Source organism: Aquarana catesbeiana, linkage group LG13 (assembly GCF_042186555.1).
Source record: "Aquarana catesbeiana isolate 2022-GZ linkage group LG13, ASM4218655v1, whole genome shotgun sequence".
Lineage (NCBI taxonomy): Eukaryota > Metazoa > Chordata > Amphibia > Anura > Ranidae > Aquarana > Aquarana catesbeiana.
Window position 1 is genome coordinate 155,646,677 of NC_133336.1, and position 23,921 is coordinate 155,670,597.

Genomic DNA, 23,921 nt, shown 5'->3' on the forward strand with positions numbered 1-23,921 from the left:
CTGTAAAATTGAATATTAGTCTTTTCTAGTAAAAAGTTTTCTTGTAATAATTTTTATGTTTTTCAACTTTTTCTTTTTTTTTTTTTAAGGGATGCACTGATAACGGTATCGCTGTCATTGCCTATACCAAGCATTTGCGTGAGTATGGGTACTCGCGCAAACGCTCCCGATACCGAAACGGATACTTTACATTGCCATTTGCGTCAATACAAAATGAATGGGCACAAATCGCACTGCAAAGAATTGCGTACACTGATTCCTGTCTGAACCGCATTTTCCCCACTGTTCCCGCGCGTGTGTGTGTGTGTGTATATATATATATATATATATATATATATTATAATATATGGGAAAAATGCCATCTAGGGGCAGTTTAATAAAAATGTTAGACCTCACAGTACATATCTGGCCAAATGCAAAATCTTCATAGGTGTCCCCATCCCGCCAATGATAGCATGAAATCATGGCCACTGGAGGAGATGTAGAGGCGGTCTGCTCCCCAAGCTGACATCACTTCCACCCTATACCCACGGGGTCCCGGAACTTCTCCATCCCTGTGAGCACTTCCAGCTGCTGTGATTTGCTATCATCGGTGGGGCGAAAAACCTATGAAGATTTTGCATATAGCCAGATATGTACTGTGAGTTCTAACATTTTTAATAAACTACCCACTAGATGGCAGTTTTCCCTTTCTATACACAGGAGCAGTCGGGGAAGTTGCATGAGATTCTTTGCAGTGCAATTTGTGCCAATATTTTTTATGCAAATCTCACTGCAAAGTATCGGTGAGTACTTGACCAAAAGTATCGGTACTCATACTCACCAATAGTTTTAATAGTGCAACCCTAGTTTTTTTTTTTTTTTTTTTTTTATTCCTGTTTTTTTACTAGTTCTAGTTGTTTTTATTGCTCAGTCTGAGTGCAAATTGTATGCATTTCAAAAGTTGTGTTTTTTTTTTAATAACTTTACACAGCAACACAGTCCTACCAGTGGTATTCTTGGGGACCTCCAAATATGCAGTGCCGATTATGTGCATCATGTTGGGCATACTGGAAAAAGTATGGTGGTTTGAAGATGCCAACCAGACTGGACGGTGAGAGGCCGGGTCCAAATCGTAATAATATGGTATGTTAATGTACATCTTAAGTAGGTTTAAAAATAATCTCGGTATTTTGAAGAACCATGTAAATTCAAAATCCAAAGCTCAGCTTTTTTTTTTACACAAATGTGGTATAACAGAAGGCTGTAAAAGTATATATTTTTGTTGTTTCTGTATGCTTGCCCAAACCTTTACAAATATTTGTATTGACTTGAGAAATGTTTATTATTTATTATGGGTATTTATATAGTGCTCACAATTTAGTGTACATTTACATCAGTCCCTGCCCTTGAGGAGCTTACAGTCTAAGGTCCCTAACTCACATTCATACAAACACATACTAGGGCCAATTTATAATGGAGCCAATTAACCTACCAGCATGTCTTTGGAGTGTGAGAGGAAACTAGAGTGCCCGTAATAAACCCAACAGGCAGGCACAGTGAGAACATGCAAGCTCCAGGCAGGTAGTACCGTGGTTTGGATTTGAACTGAATATGGTTTAGAGGTTTTCTTGTTATGTTGGCCACATCCTTATATTGCAATCTTTACCAAGTATTGGGATTCCCCTACGGGGTGGGACTTTAAAGGCTTAAGAAGGTATTTGTTTTTCTTATAAAAATGTATACATTTTATTAGATACAGTAAAATTGGGTACACACAACAATATTTAATATTCCATATAGTAAAGGGAACTCAGAATCATATAATATGATACATATGGACAAATCTTTATGTAGAGATCGCATGTTGTGTCCAACGCATTTCAGGGTCAACTATCTGTTTCTTCAGGGTAATTTTTACCATTATTATGGTGTGATAAAATGTTCTAAACAGGTGGAAATGAAAAGCGATCATAAAAAAACACATGTGAAACTACACATTTGCCACAGTCCTCATAGACCTTATGCCACTCCCCAAGCCAGTATGGACATATGGGGGGTAGGGAAGAAGAGGAAATGTGGTTCCTCAGCCAGAACGGGCCAGTCAGGTGTGCACTGAGACCACCTCAAATTGAAGTATAAAGCTCCCAAGTAGGTTTTTTGATAAGGGGTAGTGGCTTTTGTAAGTAGGTGTTATACATACATCAAAAAACGTATGTAAAGGCTCAATGTGAATTCATGGCTGGATCAGATCTATACAGTATGTCTATAGAAAGGCACCCTCTGGGATTTTTCTGCTGAAAAGCAAGATATGATCTGCACTAATGTCAAGAGCTGGTATTTGGTCAGCTATGCCTCTTAAGTAAGAGTGCTGAAAGGTAACTGCTTGGTTGGAATCCGGTTGCACTTGATGAGAATGCAACCATTCAGGGGTGCTACTGCAAGGGTGTATGGTAAGGCATCCCCTATTATGTTTAACAGGTCAAAAGGCTTTGAACTTCAAGAGACATGTTACTCATATAGAATAGTATAGAGTCTTACTGCCTTTTTAGGTTGACTGTTGGAGCATACACAAAGCATATTTTGGCAAAGTAGTCCTTCTCCAGACATCCGTACATGTAGAGGAAACTGGTGTATAAGCTACTGTTTGGTCTGTGCTCTCCCCACCATGCTTTGCCTTGTGAGGATTACCTGTAGACAGAGTGTTACTGTCTTGAAATAGATGAAGCACAAGATCATCATTGTCGCATTATATGCACCTAATAGTAGCCTTACAATCTTTAGCATGATGTTCTGTGGAAGCACAGCATTTGAAGCAAACCTCAAATTTCTTTAAAAGCTCTATGAGTTCTTGCAAGGGTTTCTTTCTGAAGCCAATACATTTCTCAAGTGGGTGTGGTTTGTTATGTATGGGACATTGGCAATTTGGGCTCTTAGCTTTTTTTTTTCCCAATCAGTGTTTTCAGGGAATGTAGTTGGTGCAGGTAGAATATCAGTCCCTTTCAGAGACACTTGATCTCTGTGGTCTAGTGAACATGAGCTTGAAGGCCTTGGAGAAGGTGGACCGTTAGGGTTGCGCTGCCCAAAGGAGAAACTTGGATCATAGGTATATAGTCTGTTTGAAAAAAGTCTATCTAGTTCAACTAATAAAATATAAATAGATATATAGATATATATATATATCTATATATCTATATATATAGATAGATATATATAGATATATAGATATATATCTATATATATATATATATATATATATATATATATATATATATATATATCTATATATATCTATCTCTATCCAAAGAAAAAAAATCATGCAATCCTTTCATTCTTAGGATCTGCAATTCTCCTAATGAACTCACAGAAGTAGGAGGAGGGAGAAAAGGAAACTATATCTCAGCATACCAGTTAATGTAACTAACTTTGTTTCACATGAATTTGTAGAAAAAGGGAGGAAACTTCTTTTTGCCCTTGTACCTTGATCCAAGTGATGTCCATTTTTTCTGTATACTGAACATACATTCCCATACTTTAAAAAGCCTTTCGCTATTTTTGTCTACATTTTACTTGAACTAAAAACAAAGAAAAAACTGCGCTTAACCCTCATGTTGTGTGATAGGGTATATGTGAAAAGACACCAAATTAAATATGGATGTATATATAAAATCATAAACAAAAATTATATGACACAAAAAACCCAATTAATACCAATCAATACCAAGTGCATATAGATCAAAAAGGTGCCAAAAGTACAAAATAGTGAAAATAAATAAATAAGCAGCAAAGTCCTTAGACCAGAAAAGAAAATCTTCTAGGGTGATGGGAAGAGTCCACTGATAGCTTTTCATAGGATCAGTGTATAAAGGTGGAAAATGGGAAAAACATCCCTCGCAGTGATCCTCCACTGTTAAGAATACACGTTTACCAGATAGTAAACTCAACAAGCTCGTAAATAAACCAAGGACCAGATAGACAGCAGGTATTGGAGCATCCCTCTATGTAGCGTGACAGATCGCAGGCAAACCAGGTACTTGCAGGACCTTGAATCCAGGTATCCAACCGGCATCAGGATATCACTCAAGCGGTATACAGCGGGCATGCATGGGGGGGTTACCACAACCCAAGTCACAAACTGGGGCTGGCGTGTTGAAGGCCTTTCCAGAACATTGCCGTGTTTGATCAAAAATCCACTGATAAAAGCTCACCTGGAGTTTCCTGTCTCCATGTGTTCATCTCTTTTAGAGTTCATTTTTTTTAGAGATGAACACATGGAGACAGGAAACTCCAGGTGAGCTTTTATCAGTGGATTTTTGATCAAACACGGCAATGTTCTGGAAAGGCCTTCAACACGCCAGCCCCAGTTTGTGACTTGGGTTGTGGTAAACCCCCCCCATGCATGCCCGCAGTATACCGCTTGAGTGATATCCTGATGCTGGTTGGATACCTGGATTCAAGGTGCCTGCCTGCCATCTGCCACGCTACATAGAGGGATGCTCCAATACCCGCTGTCTATCTGGTCCTTGGTTTATTTACGAGCTTGCTGAGCTTACTATCTGGTAAGCGTGTATTCTTAACGGTGGAGGATCACTGCGAGGGGTGTTTTTCCCATTTTCCACCTTTATACACTGATCCCTATGAAGAGCTATCAGGGGACTCTTCCCATCTCCCTAGATTTTCTTTTCTGGTCTAAGGACTTTGTTGCTTATTTATTTATTTATTTTCACTATTTTGTGCTTTTGGCACCTTTTTGATCTATATGCACTTGGTATTGATTGGTATTCATTGGGTTTTTTGTGTCATATAATTTTTGTTTATGATTTTATATATACATCCATATTTAATTTGGTGTCTTTTCACATATACCCTATCACACAACATGAGGGTTTAGCACAGTTTTTCTTTGTTTTTTTTTCCCATTGTTGTGTGTCTTGCACATTTGAACTGCGTCTTTTTTTGTTTTTCTAGCGCGGTTTTTTTTTGTTTTTTACTTGAACTAAAACTTGTACAAATGCACTAGAACACATAAAATTTCTCAAATTTAATTTAAGTACGTATATGAATGGATGCAGTGCAAAGCAGTATGAATGGGTCTTTTAAAGGATAAGTTCACAATTTGTAACATGTTACAGCCATATTCAGGGTGTAACATGTTGCAATTGCACAGCCCCCCCTCCCCCAGTGTTCTGTGAATGGGAAAACTAAGAGTCCCGACAGCCTTCGCAATTGTCTGCTTGTAGTTCTCAATAAACTACTAGGGCGCAGTTGATCGCTTTAGGTAGTTAATTGAGCTTCCTGTCATTGTATAACCGCCTGCCCGTAACGGAGGTACGGGCAGAGAGCTACACACAGTCTGCATATTTTTTTACCTGCAAAAATCTTTGAAGCATGGAACCAGTGTTACTATCTCCAGCTTTTAGGAGATTCTTCAGCAGCATATGTGGGGAACATGCACTCCATCAAGGGGAAATAAAAAGGTCATCTCACAGCAATGTCATGGTGATCACCAGGACACAAAGTTAGGGGCAAATATGATGCAGACAGAAGCCAAATCCCTATAATTTTAACTTTCCGCACTCTATCCAAAAATGAAGAAAAAAACAACAACTGTGAATCGAGTTTCATATTGTGTTGCATAATTATTGGCTTTACAAAGATAGTTTTTCCTCCTGTGTCTCAGCGATTTTATTTTCTCTTTTCACATAACAGAGTCCTCATGGTCTCCCTATGAGAGCCAGCGGAAGCCCAAAATTTGCAATGAAAACACGACAGGCATTTTATCTACATACTACAAAGCTGACCAGAATTGCTAGGCGGATATGCCGGGATATCTTCCGCCCGCAGTATGCTGCAAGACATCCGTACATGCCCATCAACAGTGCTGCTATCAAAGCAGAGTGTAGGTATTTTAAGAACTGAAATAACATCAAATATGTTTTCATTATGTCTAGTGGGTGCTACATGTATTAAGTGTTGGGTGTCAGCCTAGTGAAATTAAGACAGAAGGTGGACCTTGTTATCACATGTTGGTGTTAACTTTTCAAAGTGGAGTCCCGCCTGCAAAAAAAAAAAATTAAAGTCAGCAGGTACAAATACTGCAGCTGCTGAATTTTAAAATAAGGATACTTGCCTGTCCAGGGCGCCTGCAATGTCCTCACCCGAAGCCGACCCGTCTCTCAGCTCCGGGTGGAGGTGCCGGCATCTTAAGGGAATCAGGAAGTGAAGCCTTGCAGCTTCACAGCCTGTTTCCCTATGCGCATGCGTGAGTCGCACTGCTCGTTCTGACTGGTCCCTGCTATGTTCTTGGACCTGTGTGTCTTCCAGAAGACATTGGGGGGAATGGAGGAGGGGCCGGACATGGTGTAAATCGTCGCGGATACTGCGGCGATCTTTTGCCAGACGTGGGAGCAAATACCTGTATACCCCCTGACAGGCGCCAAATGTGACACCGGGGGGGGGGGATACGATAAGCGGTAATTCCATTTCTGGGTGGAACTCCACTTTTAAATATTATTCCTGTAATATGGTTAGTTACAAAAGGAATTACAACTTTTTTCAAAAGGGAGTTTTCAAGCATGGATGCTAAAACAGAACAGTCCAAAGGATAAAATTGTGTCAATTAAATGTAATGGTTTCTCTTTATATATAAAAAAAGATATAGCTTACACCAATTACTACAGCTGTTTATGTTTATTTCAAACAAGCCATAGTTTGATCTTAAGAATTTTAAAGAGTATTTCCAACCACAACATGTTTTTGTTTTGAAAAAAGTGGGGAAGGTTTAGAATCTCTATGGGCCTTTTTGTTCCTATCCCATTTAGGAAAATCGCTCCCTCACTTGTGGTAACATTGACTGCATAAGACAAATTCTCCACAACATGAGTAAAATCCTTCCTGAAAAAATTATTACTGTACATGCTTCTATTATAGATATCCCCCATCTCTTCCTGTCCAATAGACCTCTGGGTGGTGAGGCAATCCTTCACAAATATGGACACAGAGCAGTTAAACTTATAGCAGTGCTAAGCATTTACCACTCTATCAAAAATTAAAAACATTTTGGCTAGTTTTACTCTAACCAAACATTGTAACCCAATTATTCACCAACTTCCTGATTTCCAATGGGATAGACAAGCACAGGAGCAGCCCTGCCATCCTGTGATCTACAAACATGCCAAGAGGCAGTCTGAAATTGAGACTAAGGTAAACAACATGGTGAGCACCCCTGGAATTCATCTAATCTTTCTCACAAACCACTGAAAACGGACCTCTCGTCCTAATGGATAAATTAGACTATTTGGAAAAGGTTCAGCTGAACGATTTAAGAATTTTTGGCCTCCCAGACTCTGACCTCTCAAGTGAGCTACCAAGATTTACAAATCCCATTCGTGATGCTAGGAATAGACATCGTTTTGAAAATATAAAGAGCCCACTGCCTGGAGACACTTAGGTCAGATGCAGAAACACTACATTTTGTGATCGATACCTGGACTTTGCCGACAGATCACAGATCCTTAGGGTGTGTAAAGCACAACATAATCCTGACTGCAGACAGCTGCAAGCTCCTAGTGTTTGCCGACTACACCATGGATCTGCCAAAACAAAGAAAGCCTTTCAGTCTAATATGCCTGAAGCTGGTCCGCAAACTTATTATTATTATACAGAATTTATATAGCACCAACCGTTTACGCAGCGCTTTGCAACGTAAGGGCAGACAGTACAGTTACAATATAATTTAATACAGGAGGGATGCGAGGGCCCTGCTCGTTAGAGCTTACAATCTAAGAGGGAGGGTCCAGAGATACAAAAAGGTAAGAACTATGGGGTATGAGCTGAAGGTGGAAAGTAAAAGTACAGTTGTAATGTAGAGACGGAATAGGCTTCTCTAAAGAGAAGAATTTCCAAGGATCATCTAAAAGAGGACAAAGTAGGAGATAGTCGGACAGATTGGAGTAGGGAGTTCCAGAGGATGGGAGAGGCTTGGGAGAAGTCCTGGAGGCGAGCATGGGATGAGGTGACTGGAGCTAGAGAGCAAGAAGTCTTGAGAGGAATGAAGAGAACGATTGGGTTGGTATTTTGAGACTAGCTTAGTGATGTAGCTGGGGCAGAGTTGTGGATGGCTCTGCAAGTTATTGTTAGTATTTTGACTTTAATTTGTTGGGTGAGCCAGTGGAGGAATTGGCAGAGAGGGATAGGTAACCTGTCTATGGTCAATGATGTGAATCATGCCTTTTAACTCTGTTTTAATGTACAGTAAGTGCACTACTTTTTATAATAAATGAAAAGTTTGTACAATACTGTACTATGTGGAGCCTGTTTCTTGCATATATATCTTAAAACGAAAGAAGATCTGTTTGGCTTGACGTCCTGAAGCATTTGTTTGCCTTCCATTGCTGTTTTGCTGCCTGGGGTCACCTGAGTGGATATTCAAGCCATTGCCAGTGGATCTGGCTACTGATCAAGCGCTTTTTGACCACCCTGAATAAGGGTGGTCGCTGGCCTTCTAGTAAGCTTCCAGTGAGATTATACCTCGGTGTCACGTTTGCAATCTTTGGATTTCCTTTCCACTCAGCATGGAACTCTGTTGGGACTTTCCTTTATGAACACTTTTTTAAACCGATTTATTCATTTGCATATATTGGCCGTTATTCATACGAGTTTGATTTATCACATAGGGATTTATTTTGTTCACTTAAGCTATCATACCTAGCGCTGCACTTTCTTTTTGTTTATTATACATGCCTAATATCAAGGGTATAGTGCTCAGCTGCTAAAATTGGTTGCAAGCACAGATAAACACTTTCCTTTTTTTGCAATAAAGGTGTAAAATCAGCCTAGTTTAACCGCCTTCCACTGCCTACAGTGCCTTGCAAAATTATTCACCCCCCTTGGCATTTTTCGTGTTTTGTTGCCTCACAACTTGGAATTAACATGGATTGTTTGAGGATTTGCATCATTTAATTTACAGAACATGCCCACAACTTTGAAGATGTTTTTTGTTGTTTGCTTCACAATAAAAAAAAAAAAAAAAAAAATAGGACAAAATAACAGAAAAAGTAAAAAGTTAATGTGCATAACTATTCACCCCCCTAAAGTCAATAGTTTGTAGAGTCACCTTTTGCGGCTATCACAGCTCCAAGTTTGGATAAGTCTCTATGAGCTTGCCACATCTTACCACTGGGATTTTTGCCTATTCCTTCTTGCAAAACTGCTCCAGCTCCTTCAAGTTGGATGGTTTGAGCTTGTGAACAGCAATCTTTAAGTCTGACCACAGATTTTCTATTAGATTGAGGTCTGGGCTTTGACTAGATTCCAACACATTTACATGTTTCCCCATAAACCACTCAAGTGTTGCTTTACCAGTGTGTTTAGGGTCATTGTCCTGCTGGAAGGTGAACCTCCATCCTAGCCTTAAATCACACACGGAGTGATACATGTTTTGCTATCCCCACAGCATGATGCTGCCACCACCATGTTTCACTGTGGGGATGGTGTTCTTTGGGTGATGTGATGTGTTGGGTTTGCCCCAGACATAGCATTTTCTTTGATGGCCAAAAAGTTAAATTTTAGTCTCATCAGACCAGAGCACCTTCCTCCATACATTGCTGAAAGTAATGGCTTTCTTCTGGCCACTCTGCCATAAAGCCCAACTCTATGGAGTGTACGGCTTATTGTCGTCCTATGTACAGACAAAAAGAGAGCGCAGATGGGAATCCCGCTTATTCAAGATAGTAGCACTCACCGAAAAAGAATTCATTCGGTGAGTGCTACTATCTTGAATAGGCGGGATTCCCATCTGTGCTCTTTTTGTATATACAGTGGGGACGGAAAGTATTCGGACCCCCTTAAATTTTTCACTCTGTTATATTGCAGCCATTTGCTAAAATAATTTAAGTTCATTTTTTTGCTCATTAATGTACACACAGCACCCCATATTGACAGAAAAACACAGAATTGTTGACATTTTTGCAGATTTATTAAAAAAGAAAAACTGAAATATCACATGTTCCTAAGTATTCAGACCCTTTGCTCGGTATTTAGTAGAAGCACCCTTTTGATCTAATACAGCCATGAGTCTTTTTGGGAAAGATGCAACAAGTTTTTCACACCCGGATTTGGGGATCCTCTGCCATTCCTCCTTGCAGATCCTCTCCAGTTCTGTCAGGTTTGATGGTAAACGTTGGTGGACCGCCATCTTTAGGTCTCTCCAGAGATGCTCAATTGGGTTTAAGTCAGGGCTCTGGCTGGGCCATTCAAAAACGGTCATGGAGTTGTTGTGAAGCCACTCCTTCGTTATTTTAGCTGTGTGCTTAGAGTCAGTGTCTTGTTGGAAGGTAAACCTTCGGCCCAGTCTGAGGTCCTGAGCACTCTGGAGAAGGTTTTCGTCCAGGATATCCCTGTACTTGGCCGCATTCATCTTTCCCTCAATTGCAACCAGTCGTCCTGTCCCTGCAGCTGAAAACCACGCCCACAGCATGATGCTGCCACCACCATGCTTCACTGTTGGGACTGTATTGGACAGGTGATGAGCAGTGTCTGGTTTTCTCCACACATACCGCTTAGAATTAAGGCCAAAAAGTTCTATCTTGGTCTCATCAGACCAGAGAATCTTATTTCTTACTATCCTGGAGTCCTTCAATGCGGACAATGCGGGCTTTCATGTGTCTTGCACTGAGGAGAGGCTTACGTCGAGCCACTCTGCCATAAAGCCCCGACTGGTGGAGGGCTGCAGTGATGGTTGACTTTCTACAACTTTCTCCCATCTCACGCCTGCATCTCTGGAGCTCAGCCACAATGATCTTTGGGTTCTTCTTTACCTCTCTCACCAAGGCTCTTCTCTCCCAATAGCTCAGTTTGGCCGGACGGCCAGCTTTAGGAAGGGTTCTGATCATCCCAAACGTCTTCCATTTAAGGATTATGGAGGCCACTGTGCTCTTAGGAACCTTAAGTGCAGCAGAAATTTTTTGTAAGCTTGGCCAGATCTGTGCCTTGCCACAATTCTGTCTCTGAGCTCTTCAGGCAGTTCCTTTTGACCTCATGATTCTCATTTGCTCTGACATGCAATCAGCAAGTCCAATCTGTATAATCAAACACAGCTGGACTCAAATGAAGGTGTAGAACCATCTCAAGGATGATCCGAAGAAATGGACAGCACGTGAGTTAAAGAAGTGTCACAGCAAAGGGTCTGAATACTTAGGACCATGTGATATTTCAGTTTTTCTTTTTTAATAAATCTGCAAAAATGTCAACTATTCTGTGTTTTTCTTTCAATATGGGGTGCTGTGTGTACAATAATGAGGAAAAAAAATGAACTTTAATGATTTTAGCAAATGGCTGCAATATAACAAGGAGTGAAAAATTTAAGAAGGTCTGAATACTTTCCGTCCCCACTGTACAGTTGTTGGTTTAGTAAAACCTATGTATGGTTGAGTCCTGCCATTTGTTTACCAAAAATTATTTTGTATGAAAAGCCATCCCACCAGAGGTATTTATATCTTACCCCCAAAATAAATTGATCTAATTATTTCCCTGCTCACTAATAGCACTGCGATTATTTATATTATACAAGAGGGATACGGTTATCTCCAGTTCTGCAGACCTTTTCCTTTTTCATCTTTATGTTAGTTTTTCCAACATATCTCCCTCCCCTTTTGTTTTTATTTGGTGGTGTGCTGCCTTGCACTCATTTGTGTTTGTTTAGGTGTGTGGGGATGGCATTTTGCATTGAAAGATGGAACAGGAGATTAGGGCGGTGTTTAGTAAAGACGAAGAAAATGCCCCCAAACGTCAAAATAAGTTTAGACAACTTTTTAGGAAACATAGTGACTTGACTATTAAACATTTAAAGAGAAAATGGAATATAATTGCATTGGAGGCATATATTGAAGCTGAAATGATACCACAAGGATTAAAGGAACATACCATACCTGCTGATCATTTGCATAATGACAGATTCCTGAAAATTTGGATTGAAGAATCAGTAAAAAACATGGACTACATATGATTGGGTTGATTGTGGAGGAGGAAAAGACCCAATTACAGGAATTAGAAATCCAGCTAAAAGGGAGTATAAAATCCTTAGATGAATATCAGGATATAGAAGAATGTGGTAAATTTAATGATAGATTAAAAAAAAGAAGTGGAGGATTTTCAAAAAGAACAAAAAGTGGGGAAACAGAAAAAATTCCAGAGAGATAGGTTGGAGTTTGAAACTGGCAATATCTTAGATCTAGAAAGAAAAAGAGGGAGAAGTAGGTCCCACAATAGATCTAGTAAACAGAATGATAGAACTGATAGCCAAGAAGTTAAAAAGGTAACTTTTTTAGAGAAACCCGACAAGATAGATGTGGACACCCTTGGGGGGATACACACAGAAAAAAGAAACTGAGACGAAAGAGAAATAGAAAAAAAAAATACATTTAACACAGGATCAAAATTCAGTCAGGGTACGGAACTCTACTTCCTAGGAAAGCAGGGTAACAAAGAGACTGCAAAAAACTCAAATATGAATGTCATCAATTTGACAGAACACGTACTTAATCACCATCTTTCTGTATTAAGTAAGGGCCTGGGCTTTTCCCCATGTAATAAAGGAAATTCTTTTGGGAGCTATAAGGATATATGCCTTTTTTTGAGAAGGGTTCATTTTAAATTGATGTTTTTTGGAAAAAATATGGATGCAAAAGATGATATGGACATCAATACACTGATGGAGAGTGATGAAATATAGTTGGTCGATTTCCTTGAGGGGAACACTTGGATAGAGTCTGCAATCTTAGACCCACCACCAAAATCTGGTTTGGCCAATAAATCTGAATGTTTTCCCAGCTTCTCAAATAATAAATACCTTCAGATGTTTTTGGGGGCAATTACGGAAGACATACGGGCAATTAAGTGGGAAAAGAACCTATTAAGGATAATCTTTCAAACAATGAAAGAAAAGCCCTTGAACTAAAAATGTTACCGAACTGTATCATTAAACCTAGTGATAAGGGGGTACGTTGTTTTGTGGCCTGAAACAGATTATTTGGAGGAAATTGATTGCTATGAACGATGGCCTAATAACCCTTTTCCTGACTTGGTAAATAAATTAATTATCGTCTGACTAGAGCTCATGAAGTAGGACTACTTACTTTGCATTTCTTAGAATCATTAATTTTAACATACCAACATTTTACATTACACCAAAAGTCCATAAAAATCTAAAAAAAAAATACCCCAGGCAGGCCAATTGTATCAGGGATGGGGGGCCCACTAGAGAGAATTGGTAAATACATAGATCAAAGAATTAAACATCTCAATAAGGATTTGCCTTCCTATGTGCAAGATTCTGCTGACATTTTGCGAAAATTAAATGATTTACAGATCCCAGAGAATTCATTGTTGGCTGGAATAGATGTGGAATCACTTTTTTCATCCATCCCTCATAAAGCGGGGATGCAGGCAGTATCCCAATGGTTGGATGTTAAACACCCTCTTGCGGGTCCCCACAATGAATTCTTAATGGAATACCTGAACTAGTACTTGACTGAAATGTCTTAATCTATGATAATAAATACTACTGCCAAAAACAGGGCGTAGTTATGGGGGCCTCTTGTGTCCCATCCTACACCTGTCTGCATTTGGGGTAGCGGGAAAGGGAGGAGGTGTACAATCAGCCAGCCTTCCAGGAGTATGTGGCACTTTGGGTGCGTTTTATTGATGACGTCCTGGTGTTGTGGAGAGGTACTACAGCCCAATTTGAGTTGTTTATACAAGAACTCAATAATAACACCAAAAATTTCTTTCTCACATATAAGGTGGATAAAGATAAAATTGAATTTCTGGACCTTATGATTCACAAAGAAAAAACACTTGTGACGAATACCTTCAGAAAACCTACAGCGGGAAATACCCTCTCCCACGCTACCAGTCACCACCCATGGCCACTAATCAGAGGAATCCCCACAGGCCAATTTTTAAGACCAAAGACAAAGAGAGCAGAGATTTAAACAAAGAGGATACCCCAATTCAGTAATTAGACAAGCAAAGACAAAGGCCTGGAAGAAACGAAAGGAAACAATTGTGGGCTTAGAACCAGATATAGAAAAATTTAACAAAAAAAAGGATGGAAAAAATAGGCTTGGTGACCACTCATGGCATGCACTGGGACCATCTTAAAGGGATATTGGGCAAACGTTGGCACTTATGTTGGATAACAAGTTAAAACAAATTTTGGGCCCCCGACCCAGTGTAATTGCCAAACATGCACCGACAATAGGAGATGCCCTAGTGCACAGTGAATATACCCGTTCAGTTGTAAAAAAAACCTGCTTTAACATCAGTTGCAGCACATATTGAGGGCATGTACCCCTGTGGGCATTGCGCTGTATGCAAGTATGTTAAAAGAACTAATGTTTTCAGTGACTACTGGTAAACATACTTTTAGGATTAAACCTTTTGTGAATTGTTCTACTACCTACATTATTTACCAAATCATTTGCCTATGTGGGAAAATATATGTGGGCAAAACCATGAGTTCCGTAAAAGAATAGGAGAACACATTTCAAGTATTATCACTAAAGATGACACATCTCCAGTGGCAGTCCATTTTAGGGATAGTCATGATGCAAAGCCAGCTGGATTGCAGTGCATGATTATCCATAAATTGGAGTTGTCTAAAAGAAGAGGGGACAGAGGACGCTATTACAGGAGGAGGCAAAATGGATTTACCCCCTGAACTCCATGGCCCCTAGGGGGTTAAATAGCGACATGTCCCTGCAATGTTTTCTATAGATGCGCTATGTGCATGTCTATCCCTTATGTAGATACCCGTTTTTTCATATATACATCTTCTCTTACAAAGAAGTTTTTTTGTACTCTCTTTGTGCATTATGTTGGAGTGCACACTATTCTGTGAATCCGGGTTACTTGCTTATGGGCATCTAACGAAAATCGGAATCTCTCTATCTATGACTGAAATGAGGAATTGTTGATAATATGTGTATAGGATTGATTATCTATTATCACCAGTTGTTTTGTGCATAAACATTGCTTGGTCTCCTTCCAATAGCTGAGTTTAATGACAGAGGTATTTGCCATCTGAACAGAGCAGGATACACAATGGTGGATTCAGATTTAATCAAGGAGTTGCCTGTATCAGATGAAACCGATGGATTTTATAAACTCAGGGTTTAAAACAGTTCCGCCCATTCAAAGTAGATCTGCACATGTTTCAATAGACTTGGAAATAGTCTGAGTATGTATGATCTATATCAGACGAGCCTGACATGCTAAATCGGATGTCGGGCACGTCGGATGGGATGTCAATGTGATATAATGCAAAGTGCCTGTGGGATTGTCTGGGCGCAGACGATCTCAGAGGGGATTTGGATCTTTAATTGGAACCCGGATAGCCCATGCATGAATTGATCATTGTATGGGTTTATTTAGGACTATGTGGAGAATAGCGATTAGGGATTGACATTGACTTATAGCCAAGGATCCCATTAGCATTGAGCTCATACAGTCAGGTCCATAAATATTGGGACATCAACACAATTCTAATCTTTTTGGTTCTATACACCACCACAATGGATTTGAAATAAAACAAACAAGATGTGCTTTAACTGCAGACTTCCAGCTTTCATTTGAGGGTATTTACATCCAAATCAGGTGAACGGTGTAGGAATTACAACAGTTTGTATATGTGCCTCGCACTTTTTAAGGGACCAAAAGTAATGGGACAATTGGCTGCTCAGCTGTTACATGGCCAGGTGTGTGTTATTCCCTCATTATCCCATTTACAAGGAGCAGATAAAAGGTCCAGAGTTCATTTCAAGTGTGCTATTTGCATTTGGAATCTGTTGCTGTCACCTCTCAATATGAGATAGTGAGCTGTCACTATCAGTGAAACAAGCCATCATTAGGCTGAAAAAACAAAACAAACCCATCAGAGAGATAGCAAAAACATTAGGTGTGGCCAAATCAACTGTTTGGAACATCCTTAAAAAGAAAGAGCGCACGCAAGAAAGAACGCAACGGTGAGCTCAGCAACACCAAAAGACCCGGAAGACCACAGAAAGCAACTGTGGGGGATGACCGAATAATTCTTTCCCTAGTGAAGAAAACACCCTTCACAACAGTTGGCCAGATCAAGAACACTCTCCAGGAGGTAGGTGTATGTGTGTCAAAGTCAACAATCAAGAGAAGACTTCACCAGAGTAAGTACAGAGGGTTCACAACAAGATATAAACCATTGGTAAGCCTCAAAAACAGGAAGGCCAGATTAGAGTTTGCCAAGCAACATCTAAAAAAGCCTTCACAGTTCTGGAACAACATCCTATGGACAGATGAGACCAAGATCAACTTGTACCAGAGTGATGAGAAGAGTATGGAGAAGGAAAGGAACTGCTCATGATCCAAAGCATACCACCTCATCAGTGAAGCATGGTGGTGGTAGTGTCATGGCGTGGGCATGTATGGCTGCCAATGGAACTGGTTCTCTTGTATTTATTGATGATGTGACTGCTGACAAAAGCAGCAGGATGAATTCTGAAGTGTTTCGGGCAATATTATCTGCTCATATTCAGCAAAATGCTTCAGAACTCATTGGACGGCGCTTCACAGTGCAGATGGACATACTTCAAAAGCAACCAAAAAGTTTTTAAGGGAACGAAGTGGAATGTTATGCAATGGCCAAGTCAATCACCTGACCTGAATTCGATTGAGCATGCATTTCACTTGCTGAAGACAAAACTGAAGGGAAAATGCCCCAAGAACAAGCAGGAACTGTAGACAGTTGCAGTAGAGGCCTGGCAGAGCATCACCAGGGATGAAACCCAGCGTCTGGTGATATCTATGCATTCCAGACTTCAGGCTGTAATTGACTGGAAAGGATTTGCAACCAAGTATTAAAAAGTGAAAGTTTGATGGATGATTGTTAATATGTCCCATTACCTTTGGTCCCTTAAAAAGTGGGAGGCACATATACAAACTGTTGTAATTCCTACACCGTTCACCTGATTTGGATGTAAATACCCTCAAATTAAAGCTGAAAGTCTGCAGTTAAAGCACATCTTGCTTGTTTCATTTCAAAACCATTGTGTTGGTTTATAGAGCCAATGAGTATGAGAAGACAATACAATATAAAAGCTCTATTGAATAATCCAGTTGAAATATCCTATATTAGTAATATTCCCACTAAGCATTTAAATGCAGACAACGATTGTCACTTGGTGATGTTTTGTTTAGTGCAGGGCAGCACACCACTATATGTTTTTAAGCTTGAAACTTTATAGTAATTCCACACCTGGGGTGAAGTAACAAATGGGTAATAACACCTGGTACTCATGTAGATAATTGGGAGTGGTTTGTGGTTTTGTATTTAATGGGTGACGGCTGATTATACCCTTAGTTCTGGCGAAGTTCCGCCCACTGGCATGAGCACCCCCGTCTCTCTAACTACCGTAGCTCAACACTATTGACAATAAGGACCTAATGACCTTAGTTGTGATGCAAAAGCCTGAAGAAAGACTTCTGCCTGGATGATTACTTTACAACTACCTCCTGTCTGACTCCCTATCATTCCCCAAATTATTTGGGAAGAGAGGATTGGCGATAGGACATTGTAAACATTGGCTATATAAAAACTCCCACAGGAGAACTACAAATGCCCTCCCTCTATTTTCAATACACTGTGCTAACAGAAGGGAAAACAAGGAAACAACCAACGGAAAAGGAACAGCTTTTCTAAACATCTAATCAATTGGATATACAGAAATCTCTGTAGAATCACCGGATCCGTGAGTAACCCATACTGAGAGATTACCTGCAGGAACCCTGTTTGTAGTTACATTAAATGTATCTGTGAGGACTGTTCAATTCTTAAATATTTACGAACATTGTTTCATATCTTGTAATACTCTGAGATTGCTGCACAGTGTTTTGCTTAATTCATTTTCAATGTGAGGAGAGCAGGAGCCAATATTGCATATACAGATGTATATTGAAATACCAAGGGTTACTATCATTTTGGCTGGCAATTGGAGATGATTGGACATACACTGACAGATGGACTTCAATGTAATCTTGAGAAAAGTTGTAAATCAGTGACTGTCAAGCTACTATACAAGCTATATGTGTGTACTAAGGATTAATCGTGAGAATTACCTGCAGGCTGTGGGAATAGTCTCAGATCTATAAAATAGGCAATTAATACTACTGAGAATGAAATGGCTTGTCATTGCACACAGCCCTTGGAGTATTTGAATATGCGTACTCTTCTTTAACTTCACACTACCCAGCAGGATACGACTATTAGCAGGATGTATCATACATACATTCAACTACTTGACTGACGACGGGGAGTCTCTCGGGTGGACATCATCCAGTGTATCTCAGGCTGCGCCCCATTCCAGTGTGGGACAGTGACATACAACCCACTTTTCCAGGAACACACTGCCCCACATTAGGAATTATTAGCATGACCTTGGTCCTATGGGTGATCTATGTGTTTTTTAGGTATATATAAAGGGGGTGTTTTTTTTATTAGGGGAGGGATTAGGTCTGCAGACTGTGTGATTCATGTGTCTCCCCCTCCCCCCCTCTTTTGTGACGGGGTCTTTTCCATTCACATCACTTACGCAGTTTGTGTGTTTTTAGTTGTTGGGCAGGGGTAGATCATAGGTGAGAACCCCCCTTTTCTCCCTTTTTTGGGTTTTTTTTCCCTCTGGCCAAAATTATAGGGGGACAAAGGGATTGGTGCTTTTTTCTATGTATTATGCTTTTTTAGGCAAATAAACAATTGTAGTTTAACTCATGCAGGTGTGTGTAGATCTTTGTTTTTAAAACATTTTCAGTGTTAATGTAGTCGTATGTACAGATACTCCAATCTCTGCTGTGGAACTCTGCAGCTCCTCCAGGGTTACCTTAGGTCTCTGTGCTGCCTCTCTGATTAATGCCCTCCTTGCCTGGTCCGTGAGTTTTGGTGTGCGGCCGTCTGTTGGCAGGTTTGCTGTTGTGCCATGTTCTTTCCATTTGGTTATGATAGATTTGATGGTGCTCCTAGGGATCATGAAAGATTTGGATTTTTTTTAAAACCTAACCCTGACTTGTACTTCTCAACAACATTGTCCCTTACTTGTTTGGAGAGTTCCTTGGACTTCATGGCAGTGTTTGGTTATTGGTTCCTCTTGCTTAGGTGTTGCAGCCTCTGGGGCCTATCAAAAAGGTGTGTATATGTAATGACAGATCATGTGACACTTAAATTGCACACAGGTAGACATAATTTCACTAATTATGTGACTTCTGAAGGTAATTGGTTGCACCAGTGCTTTTTATGGGCTTCATAACAAAGAGGGTGAATACATACGCACATGCCAATTATCATTTTTTTATTTCTGAAAAATAATTTTATGTATATATTTTTCTAATTTTACTTCACCAATTTAGACTATTGTGTTCTGATCCATCACATATACAGTGGGGCAAAAAAGTATTTAGTCAGCCACCAATTGTGCAAGTTCTCCCACTTAAAAAGATGAGAGAGAGGCCTGTAATTGTCATCATAGGTATACCTCAACTATGAGAGACAAAATGTGGAAACAAATCCAGACAATCACATTGTCTGATTTTTGAAAGAATTTATTTGCAAATTATGGTGGAAAATAAGTATTTGGTCAATATCAAAAGTTCATCTCAATACTTTGTTATATATCCTTTGTTGGCAATGACAGAGGTAAAACGTTTTTTTATAAGTCTTCACAAGGTTGTCACACACTGTTGTTGGTATGTTGGCCCATTCCTCCATGCAGATCTCCTCTAGAGCAGTGATGCTTTAGGGCTGTCGCTGGGCAACACGGACTTTCAACTCCCTCCAAAGGTTTTCTATGGGGTTGAGATCTGGAGACTGGCTAGGCCACTCCAGGACCTTGAAATGCTTCTTACAAAGCCACTTCTTTGTTGCCCGGGCGGTGTGTTTGGGATCATTGTCATGCTGAAAGACCCAGCCACGTTTCATCTTCAATGCCCTTGCTGTTGGGAGGAGGTTTGCACTCAAAATCTCACAATACATGGCCCCATTCATTATTTCATGTACACAGATCAGTCATCCTGTTCCCTTTGCAGAGAAACAGCCCCAAAGCATGATGTTGTCACCCCCATGCTTCACAGTAGGTATGGTGTTCTTTGGTTGCAACTCAGCATTCTCTCTCCTCCAAACACGACGAGTTGTGTTTCTACCAAACAGTTCTACTTTGGTTTCATCTGACCATATGACATTCTCCCAATCCTCTTCTGGATCATCCAAATGCTCTCTAGCAAACCTCAGACAGGCCCGGACATGTACTGGCTTAAGCAGGGGGACACGTCTGGCACTGCAGGATCTGAGTCCCTGGCGGCGTAGTGTGTTACTGATTTTAGCCTTTGTTACGTTGGTCCCAGCTCTCTGCAGGTCATTCACTAGGTCCCCCCGTGTGGTTCTGGGATATTTGCTCACCGTTCTTGTGATCATTTTGACCCCACGGGGTGAGATCTTGCGTGGAGCCCCAGATCGAGGGAGATTATCAGTGGTCTTGTATGTCTTCCATTTTCTAATTATTGCTCCTGTAGTTGATTTCTTCACACCAAGCTGCTTGCCTATTGCAGATTCAGTTTTCCCAGCCTGGTGCAGGTCTACAATTTTGTTTCTGGTGTCCTTCGACAGCTCTTTTGTCTTCACTATAGTGGAGTTTGGAGTGTGACTGTTTGAGGTTGTGGACAGGTGTCTTTTATACTGACAACAAGTTCAAACAGGTGCCATTAATACAGGTAATGAGTGGAGGACAGAGGAGCCTCTTAAAGAATATACAGGTCTGTGAGAGCCAGAAATTTTGCTTGTTTGTGGCCAAATATTTATTTTCCACCATAATTTGCAAATAAATTCTTTCAAAAAGCAGACAATGTGATTGTCTGGCTTTGTTTCCACATTTTGTTTCTCATAGTTGAGGTATACCTATGATGACAATTACAGGCCTCTCTCATCTTTTTAAGTGGGAGAACTTGCACAATTGGTGGCTGACTAAATACTTTTTTGCCCCACTGTAATTCAGATTTAAAAAAAATTGAACTAAAGGCTGTAATGTAACAAAATAGGTAAAAAGCCAAGGGGGTGAATATTTTTGCAAGGCACTGTATATGCTTCAGTTTTTGTTGGTACTCTAGAAGAAAGGATATAATTTCTCCTCAGAGAATCGGGACTTTTTTTTTTCTAGCAGAATTATTTTTTTTTAGTACCAGCAGAGGTCAGAAAGGACTAATTTTTCAGATTTATGGATGAGTTGATTCTCAGCACTGCCTTGGAAGCCACTCCTGGATCCCACTGAGAGGAAGACGTGGAGTCGGCCTGTAATGTGCTCTGCTGAAGGCTCTCTCGTAGACACCTGTGTGCAACATGCGAGTCAGCTGCAGAACACTTTAGGCTGGGTAATATAATATGCTGTGGCTGCGGCTCACCGCATGTGGTCTAGTGCGTTACGCCCCCCCCCCCCCCCCCCCCGTTCACCGATTCAGGTGCAAATTTTTGCCTGATCTCACACCTGAATCGGAACCAAAGACGCACAAGGCCCATTTTAAATGCGAACCGTGGCTGCCCTGGAGCTGTGTAAACCAGCTCTATTGAGAGCCGGGCACACTCTCCTATAAATTGAATTGGATGCGGGAAAACCCACTTTTCTGATAGAACTTTGTATCTGAAGACATTTTGATGTGTATGCTCACTAAAGGGGGCAAGAGCCAGTTGAAGCAACTTGTTCCCTATTCCTACCTCTTCATCCCTGGAGTGTTTTTGTGGGAACCACAGGGCCTCTGAAGACCCTCTGACATGGTAAGTCAGGTGCTTTGCCCCTGGTGCTCAATTGCTTTGCTTTTGACCATAAGGGGTCCTAAGTGTGCACGTGGACCTTGTTGTCATGTTACTTTTCCTCACCTAAGCACAATGCTCCATGATCCTTTGGACATATTCCTGGACTCCCTGCAGCCTTACAGTGACCTGATCACAAGTTTCATTAATCCTTTCTACTCCAGCAATGATTTGTGTAGACCCCTTGTGGTCTATACCTCACTTGTTTATCTAGTATGGTTGGTCAGTGCAACGGCCCTGGGGACCCTAACAGCCTATGATCCTCTAAGCGTGCTATGGGGTTCCAGTTTTTTTTTTTGTCAAAGCTCAATTAAACAAGCTGCACAAGATTTTGCACTCCTCCAGTTTTAGTAAATCAACCCCATGGGGTCAGTCTCAGTGTTCTCCCTTGGGCACTTGACACCAATAACCTGGACCACTGTTCCCTGCCACAACACTCCTCAGAGTCTTCCTTAATCCTCTTAGGAACCACTCCCTCTTCTTTTTAAACTAGGGTGGAATTCTCTTCCACTATGTCAGCTTCCTTTTTATAGGGAAGCAAGCAAAAACCTAGATAAAGCTGTGGATATATTATACTTGGACTTAGCTAAGCATTTAACACAGGGGTCTCAAACTGGCGGCCCTCCAGCTGTTGCAGAACTACAATTCCCATGAGGTATTGCAAGGCTGGCAGTTACAATCATGATTCCCATGGGCAGAGGCATGATGGGACTTGTAGTTCCGCAACAGCTGGAGGGCCGCCAGTTTGAGATCCCTGATTTAACACATATCTCCACATAACTAATGTGTAAGCTAAAGTCTAGAGCCTTGGCAGTCTGTAAATCAATACAAAACTGGCTAAAAGACTGTATTCAGAGACTAGTGATTTACATGGTGTTAAACCCAACACCTATTACAATGCAGTTTAATATTTCTTTGATGTAATTGCATTTATTTTCTTTTTTTAGACTTACTTTCTTTATTTTTATCTGATGAGCTAGCCAGTAAGCCTGTTTTTCAAAAGAAAAAAGCTCTCCAGCAGAATGTATCAGATACAGATATGAGACAAACAAATTAACACTAGCATGGGTGCTTACAATGGCCAGCTTTTATTAATTTATGTAAAACCTTTATCCTTAAAGGGAAAAACATTTTGCTGTAACTGCTTATAAAATGTTATAACCGACAATGCTGCTGTCCAAAGTTGCCCCCTAAGCTCATTCATTCAGAGTGGGGTCACTCTAATATGTTACTGGCCCGATCACGTAGGAAAACAAAGGGAAAAATGTCTTAAGACCCCTTTCTCACTGATGAGCTTTTGCCGAGCTGGAACGCACCTTTCCAGCGGGACAGAGGTACATGAAAAATGATTTGCCTTTAAAGCCTATGAGACTTTCACATTGTTGTGCTGCGGTTTGAAAAGCATTGTATCGGCCTGTCAAGGTCCCTTTGAACGATTTGGCAGGTACGTGGATCACTTGTTGAAGGACATGGTCACCGGTCAAAAATCATTTGTACAAGACACTCATCACTCGTCCTAGCCAAGCTAGCAGAATTCAGAAATCTCAACCAATTAGGTGAAATCTGGCTCGTCGGTATTGACGTCGAGTCATTGTACACCTCAATTCCCCACATATGTGGGATTAAAGCAGTAGAGACTTTTCTGAACATCACATATCCTGAATCAGGATCTTAAAACGAATTTCTGCTAGATCTCTTGAAATTTATGCTGGGAAATAACTACTTTCAACTCCTAACGGTCTACTACCAGCAAATACGCGGAACATCTATGGGAGCAGCATGGGCACCTTCCTATGCATGCCTTCATTTGAGTTACTGGGAGGAAGAGAGGGTGTTTCCTTCGTCGATGTACTGTGACCACGTCCACGCCTGGTTACGGTACATCGACGACATTTTCATGATTTGGCAGGGAGCTCAGGCTAAGTTGTTGCAGTTCATCCATGAACTGAATGTCAACACATTCAATATTCACTTAACATATTCCCTTTGTGAAACAAAATTACCCTTTCTCGATCTGCAAATTTGCCTTGAGAATGGGCAACTACACACTTCGACTTAACGCAAG

The 23,921-nt window shown here is 40.6% G+C and overlaps 1 protein-coding gene across 6 annotated transcripts in view; it reads left to right on the forward strand.

Annotated features, from left to right (window-relative positions):
- Positions 1-23,921, forward strand: part of MTA1 (metastasis associated 1) — a 611,607-nt gene that overhangs the window by 309,280 nt on the left and 278,406 nt on the right. For all 6 annotated transcript variants that reach the window (XM_073610308.1, XM_073610309.1, XM_073610310.1 and 3 more), the window contains exons 13-14: positions 974-1,125; positions 5,689-5,878. In XM_073610308.1, coding sequence (XP_073466409.1) covers positions 974-1,125; positions 5,689-5,878 — 342 coding nt within the window. The remainder of the gene's footprint in view (positions 1-973; positions 1,126-5,688; positions 5,879-23,921) is intronic.